This window comes from Polyodon spathula, chromosome 13, assembly GCF_017654505.1.
Source record: "Polyodon spathula isolate WHYD16114869_AA chromosome 13, ASM1765450v1, whole genome shotgun sequence".
Lineage (NCBI taxonomy): Eukaryota > Metazoa > Chordata > Actinopteri > Acipenseriformes > Polyodontidae > Polyodon > Polyodon spathula.
This window is the reverse complement of record NC_054546.1, coordinates 29,253,024-29,260,245: the sequence shown is the minus strand read 5'-3', so window position 1 is coordinate 29,260,245 and position 7,222 is coordinate 29,253,024. Positions and strand designations below refer to the sequence as shown.

General features: G+C 36.7%; 1 protein-coding gene across 1 annotated transcript; it reads right to left on the bottom strand.

Moving 5' to 3' along the window:
• Positions 1-2,088: 2,088 nt before the first annotated feature.
• Positions 2,089-5,940, bottom strand: LOC121325378 (killer cell lectin-like receptor subfamily B member 1B allele C). The gene is made up of 6 exons (XM_041267826.1): positions 5,832-5,940; positions 5,259-5,357; positions 4,541-4,669; positions 4,301-4,455; positions 3,770-3,882; positions 2,089-2,839 (listed from the first exon to the last, which is right to left on the bottom strand). Exons 1-6 carry the CDS (start codon positions 5,923-5,925, stop codon positions 2,710-2,712), a joined length of 720 nt encoding a protein of 239 aa, XP_041123760.1. The 5' UTR covers positions 5,926-5,940; the 3' UTR covers positions 2,089-2,709.
• Between the last annotated feature and the right edge of the window lie 1,282 nt (positions 5,941-7,222).

Sequence of the window (7,222 nt, the reverse complement as noted above, 5' to 3'; positions counted from 1 at the left end):
TAAGTATGAGAAGAGTCTGTTGGAACCATTAATGTTCTGCCATAGGTCAGAACTTTTAAATAGGAACAAGATTGCACGTTTTAATTATATTACAATGCAAGATTTTAGCCTTTGGTTTTATTATTATTTTATACGTTTTTTCAACTCAACACATGATATGTAGTGAATGTCAGAATTCATAGACTTTCAGCTTTGATAGTTGCACATTGATTGTGTTAATCTATGCAGATTTGTGAGTACATGATATCTGGAGCACTTACTCCAATTTAAATCATGTGGTGGTACTATTGGCTTGGTCTGGACTGACCTGGTAGGCAGAGCTGGCAGGTGTAAGGTTCTTGGTCTAGACTGACCTGGTAGGCAGAGCTGGCAGGTGTAAGGTTCTTGGTCTGGACTAACTTAGTAAGCAGAGAGGCAGGTGCAAGGTTCTTGGTCTGGACTGACCTGGTAGGCAGAGCAGGCCAGTGTAAGGTTTCGGGTTGCTCTAGGTGTTCCCTCCCTCAATGATCTAGTCCTTAGTTATAGATGCTTTCTCCCTTAGGTGCATTTTCTTTAACCCGTTGTGGTCCATTTATTCAGCGCTTGTCAGGCATGTTGGGTCCAATTTATTTTCACACACACTGTTTATTTTACACACGCTGTTTAAATGTTTTCTTTGTTCAGCGTGAAACAGGTTTAAAAGGCACTGAATTGCAAAAGTAAACTCAGTATTGCATTTCCAGCCAAGCCCCATCCTTTGCTGTATACGTGCATACTGATAAATCCTGTCCTGATCACTCGTTTTATCACCAAACTCCTCAATAATGTGATCTAAGTAATTATTTTATTACTATAACATTTCAAAAATCTCTGCAAATGTTTGATATTCTTTGAGTGCCTGATGCAGAAGCAGCTTTCTCCTTTGTTTATGTCTGTGTTATCTCTGTGGTACATGGGGCTATCAGCTACGCCTTTTTTTCGTCTTCATTCAGCTCCTATCGGTCTCACTTGGCCATTGAAAATTTTCTTGGCTTTTTCCGGAGACCTGTGCTTGACGTCTTTTTGATGATGTCGGACAGGGTACGACATTGGACTGGAAAGGGAAAATTGTAATGTCGGACAGTTAACTGTTTTCTTATTCCATTGTTCTCTTCCTATAGCCATCATTGTTTTATCACTGTATGTCTGAATACATGACCCTGCTCGGAACAAAGCAATAGTTGTGATCGCTGTCGCTTATTTTCATTTTATTGAAAAGGCTTGGGAAGTGCGTGGGAAAAATAAGTGTCATTCAAGAGTTCCCATTCCTCTTCAAACCACTGGGTGACGTAGTCAAAGTTTATTTCATCAGCTTTGCCTCCTATGGGTGCTCGTGGACTTATTTATTTAGTAAACAATATAATAAAATATTATTATTATTATTATATTAAGTTGCTATAGAGTTTTTGATGAGAACCACCCAAAGCCCTGTACAATCTTAAAAAAGCATTGGCAGCTAAATATGTCTTAATTATAGATTTTAAATTGACAAAGTATAAGACAACACTTCAGATCAATTTTTTTTTTTTAAAGCTAACAAGCTACTTATACCAAAAACTTGTAATACTGTCACAATTGCTTTATTCCATATTGCTATTTAATTTGCTTGAAAGTACTGTTCCTCAAGCTGGACACTTGTAATAAACCAAATTAAAGTTAAATGTACTTGGTACAGTATAAGTAGGATGGCTACTTCCTGGCTCTTTATAATATTTATCTAACCTGTTCTGTCTACGCCGGCATACAGGAGGGTATACTGTTCTTCCTACAATCCTTTTTTTCGTGCAATCTTCATTTTGCAGTAATTACAATCTCAAAGATGGCCCAGTAAATTATTAATTTTAACTTGGAAGGGAACTCTCAGACATAGATTTGTCATCTCATTAATCAAAGGCCTCTTTGCATTACACTGCTCTGTCCCTCGACAAACTGGCAAACACACGACCCTCATGATTCATATTAGGACGAAAGAAAAGGGTAAATAATAATATTGATGGGGAAAAATATTCAAACAAATAAAAACAGCTAGATATATCAGTCATTCTACTTTAACACACTAGAAAAGTTATTTAAAAAAATTCATTTTACTAGCAAAACCAAAATCAGTACACAACAGTGCAATACACAAGAGTACCATCATTTTTGCTGTATGCAGAATAAAATAACACATCAAATAGCAACCTAAATAGTCTACATTAATATAATAATCTAGATGTAAGATATAACTGCAGGACATATCAATTGTATGGGATGATAAACATCAAAAGTCAAACATTTTCAAAAGCTTTTTTTTTTTTTCTAGTGAGTGAGGTGGTTACCTGCATGTACACTCTATGCATTCACTAGTTCTAACTATTATGTGACAAGTGTTTTTAGCTGTCTTTATTTAGTTTCTGGATTTAATATTAAAAAAAAAAAAAAAAAGCCTGGTGTGCTGTTTTCAGTCTGACTTCTGTGGTTCTTCTGGCTGCTGTGTTGTCAATGAGAACCTTTGTGATGTCCCCGTATATCAAAAGTGTCCTGTATATCACATTGTTTTTCAAAGTATCTCACACTATTATCAAGCTTTTGTGACTTTAGAGTGTCAGTTCCATTCAAGTTATAGTATGTTTTTGGAATATCATGTATCCTGTCCCCTCATAGTTCTCTATATCTTAATGGGTTAGATATCCTTGCATTTTGTCATATGATTCAGTTCAATCTGACAGCTCTCATTTCACAGATCCAGGGCCTTGTTTTTGTACAATGGTCTACATATACCTTTTGTTTGGAAACGCTGACACAATCAAGACCTTTATGGTTTGTATTGTCGAAAGGGAACCTGAAAGAAAACAATTTGATATTGAAATGTCTTGCATCTTAAAACACCAGCTAAAGCACATAACATTTTGGAAGACTGTGAATTAATAAGGCGACTGAAATAATTCTAAAATGGCAATCTATACCAATCTTTAACTTTTGTGTCATGTCCTGTTGCAGATTTGATTGCAAAGTGAACTGTTAGTTTGCTATTGAAATGAAAAAAGAAAAAATGTGTTTTTCTGTGAATTTGATTAGAAATGTGTTTTACACCACTGTCTTTTGGACCATTATTGGTTTCATAGTGCAGCTGTGGCACGTTTGTTAAATTACATTGACACAGTGCAGTTTATGGTATGTTGCACAAATAAGAACATAAGAAACGATTGGGAACAGGACAAAACAGTTTGGCCGATCAAGGCTACTTGGGGGGTGGGGGGGGAATCTAATTTAAAGCACAGAATCTAGTCTTTTTTCAATGTTCCCAGTGTTTTAGATCCTACTACTTCACCTGCTAGGCTGTTCAATGCATTTATAACTCTCTGCGTAAAAAAGTGCTTCCTACCTTCTGTTCTAAACTTATTTGTATTCAGCTTCGATGTATGCCCTCTATTTCTACACTCTGTGCTAAATTTGTAGTCGTGTCTTGGGTTAACTTTATATTTGATTATGTATAGACTTCAATCAAGTCCAATCTTTCCATTATTTGTTCTAAGATTGCTCATGCTGTTAAGTGCCTTGGGATCAGAATAGTTGTCCTTTCTCTTTACCTTCTCTAGTGAAATTATGTATTTTTGTAGTAGGGTAACCAAAACAGCACACATAAATCTAGTAGGGTTTATCTAGGGCATGGTACAATCTTATCACAACCTCCCTAGACTGTTGACACGGTGTATCTTAAACTGTACAATGTTGTTGTGTGTGTAAAAAAAAAAATCCATGGGAGACTCACAGAGTTTCATTGAAAGTTGTGTTGTCCACCCAGCGCCATTCTCCCAGGCTCAATTTGCCTTTCAGCCCAATCCAGTAAAATGTATTACCTGCAATCTTCGAACGTAGGAATTCCTGGTAATAAAACACAATAGAAAGTATTCCAAACAAGAAGAAGTCTGAAAAACCCATTATAATCCAATCATAATTACCATAAAATACTCTAGATAAGAAAGTATTACTTGCAATGTCAATAATATTAATGTGGAATAAATATTGTCCAGGGCAGCTGCATTGGCACAAGAATGTTATTACAGTGGGAGCAATTACATATTTTTGCATTGAAAGACAGCACCATGGTAGTATTGGAGAGACAGTGTATAACCATACCAGGACCACAGTCATTACTGTGCAATATAGTTATTCCCAATCCATTGTGCAGTTACCATTGCTGGTAGTTCTGTGGTCGACTAATGGTTCTGCTAGCCAGGGTTTCTTCAGGGTAGTTTAAAGATAATGTAAGGTGCATTATTCTCAAGACAATCTGTCTTACCAACTCTTTGTTGTTTTCAATAACAACAAGATGATTTCCTTTGATGGAACAGGCATTATTACTGGAGTCCCAGGAATCTCTTTCCTTGGAAATGTTATAACAGCTTCCCTTGTACCTCCACATCCAGCCCTTTGGACAGATTTCACATGGATCAGCTGTTAATTAAAAGCAGAAGGTGTCTGAAGGTGAATTGCAAGTGACCAGTGTTAACTGGATAAGAAATAAGAAATTGTTTTTAACCTTCATTTGTAGATTCTGGATCCCAACAAAAGTTTTCTCTGAGGTCATTCCTCCACTCTGAAGGTTTTACAGTTGTTGACCCAAATGCATTCTTTTCATCCCCAGTCTGAGATGCTTGTATCTGTGTAACTGGACAAATAAGCAGCAAGCATATTGAAATAATGCAAAGGGGGGCAATGCAATGCAATCGTTCCACTTGCTTTTCATAAACACTGTGTCCCTCTGTTAAAGGAGTGCTAACCAAGGCTTAACCAAGACTGTCTTAATAGTTCCCAATTCTAACTGATTAAGTTTAAATATCTGCTTTACATCTGTATTGGGAAAACTAAAAGCAGAAATTGGGAGCTGAGAGGTAAAAAAAAGAAGAGGGCTCTATTTGGAGAGTGCAACAATTTTGGAAATGGGCTCCTTTACAAATGACTTCCTGTGAAGTAAAGAAGGCTAACAGGCTGCCAACGTTTCTGCAGGTGTTGTTTACCATGTTTGTTTTCTGTTTTGTGAGAAATCATATGGTAGTGTGAAATTTCAACACCGTCTTCTACATTATACCATGAAAGAGGTGGAGTCCACATAGTATGAAAGGGCACAATGTCATGTGATTTCTGAAATCCATGAATTTAAAAAAAAATAACAACTTAAATTAGATGGAATGGAAATATCAGGAAAAGGCACGTGCATTTGTAACTATAAGTACTTTTAAACTTAATAAAGTTCTTACGTGCTATACTCATTCCGATAACTGCCACCAGTAAGACACACACTGCAGCTCCCAGAGCAAAGATGACACTGGAACGAGAACTGAACTGGACTGGTGGAACTGACAGAGGAGGAGAGATTAAAAAATGATTTAAATCACTGATGATAGATTATTCAAAGGAGATGCAGTAAAGCATTGTTTGTTACCACTTTTAAAATACACACAAGTATTTAATCACCCAAATCTGGTTTTAAAAGCTATTTGCTAAAAGGTATTTGCATATTGCAGTTTTTGTTTGATTTTGTCACATCTGCAATATCTATACTTTTAAAGTTGTCATGTGAAAAAAAATAAATCTTATGTTGTGACAAAAAAAGCATAAGTATAGAAGTAGCCAAACCTGAAGTAAAAATATTGTAAGTGAACACAAAAAGTAAAATAAATAAATTTATATAATTAATAGTCCAGCAAAATATTTCAGTAAAGTAAATTAAAGCTCTATCTTGTATCATAACACATTACTGCGCTACAGTACTGAATAGTAGTTTCTGCCAACATTGCATTTCTGAGGCTTTATGAAAGTACTCACAGTACCTGCTCTGTGTGCTGGAGTGCTACTGGTTACTGTCCCCTCCCCTCTTGGGGTTTTGGAAAATATAATATCTGAGTAGACCACCAATTCAGTCATTGCCTCCTTCTCCTTCAGCTATCCAGCACTGTGTGAGTATAGACAGACAGACCAGGAAATAATATATAAAGAGAAAGGGGAGGGGTTAGGGTTTAGTGTGCAGTCTGTTTCTAGATTTGAGGAACAACTTCATAATCATAGCCCACTTCGCTCAGTCATCATTCAATCACTAGGGGTCTCCACAGCTGATATCAATGTTGGTGAATCTTAAAACCATCGCTGTGTATAGCCAGTATTATTTAAGCAAATAATAAAGCTTTATTTTTCACCATTGAACTGTTGATGGGTTGTTATTACTGAGCATTACCTCTACATCTGCGCACTGCGAACCACTATGGCACACATCTAGTCACCCAGAACACTTTCCGTTTGCAGAAAAAAAGCAGAAGTACAGAGATAGATTTAGGCTGAAGCAACATCGTTGGAAGTTGCACAGCATTAACAATGGCTAATAATTTTGTGAGGCAATCTGTTTAAAATTACTTTTGGTCCAGTAAATGCTTTAGGTTAAGCTCAGACTCAGTATATCGAAGCTCAATCTTATATCACCCTATTCCAGAGAACCTATACCGCAAATGAAGGCATTTCTCCCAGTGTAGAGTGCATATAAAGATACTGACAGTATCTGCTTTGTGTGCTGGTTGCTGTTGAATTGGGGCCTCCTGGGATTTTGGGAATTTGATATCTGATATATTTAGTTTGTGCAGCAAGTTAATATTGGTAACCAGAGTTAGAGGCAGGTAGGTAAAGGTAAGTAACATTGTAAAGGTGGTGTTTTAATTCGGAGATCTTATGTTTGTGATAACTACCAGGTGAGTTTGGTTGAATTGAATAGAGGTTGATTTGCAATTTGGTTTCCACGCAGTGTTTTGTAGTTGTGTGATTCCATTGAAGTGCATTGAAACTATTGTATTGCTTAAGTATTGTCTTTAGCACAGTTTAACAGCTGTTAACCAGTTCCCTTGCAAAGTGAGCATGGAGCCTACTTAAACTGAGTGAATCTACTAGTGGTCAGTCTACAGGTAGCCAGGCAGAGGCAGAGGCAGAGGCAGTGGCAGAGACAGAGCGATCCTGATTCAAGTAATTAACATTAGCTGTTTTTAAGTAACATTATAAAGGTGATGTTGTTTTAATTAGGTGATCTACTATTTGTGATTAGTACCAGATGAGTGTGGTTAAATTGAATAGAGGTTGATTTTCAATTTGTTTTGTTTACACACAGCTTTGATCCATCTAGTTAGTATAATAGACAGCTAGCCTATTGTCCGCCAGAGCAAAGTGTCAGCCAACGGAAGCG

What these genes read in the sequence shown, in the direction of transcription:
- LOC121325378 (XM_041267826.1), bottom strand. Translation starts at nt 5,925, where the DNA reads ATGACTGAATTGGTGGTCTACTCAGATATTATATTTTCCAAAACCCCA. An exon ending in CACTCCAGCACACAGAGCAG is followed by an intron (nt 5,358 to 5,831) that starts GTACTGTGAGTA and finishes CTCCTCTGTCAG; the next exon opens with TTCCACCAGTCCAGTTCAGT. An exon ending in TTGAAAACAACAAAGAGTTG is followed by an intron (nt 3,883 to 4,300) that starts GTAAGACAGATT and finishes TTTTATTACCAG; the next exon opens with GAATTCCTACGTTCGAAGAT.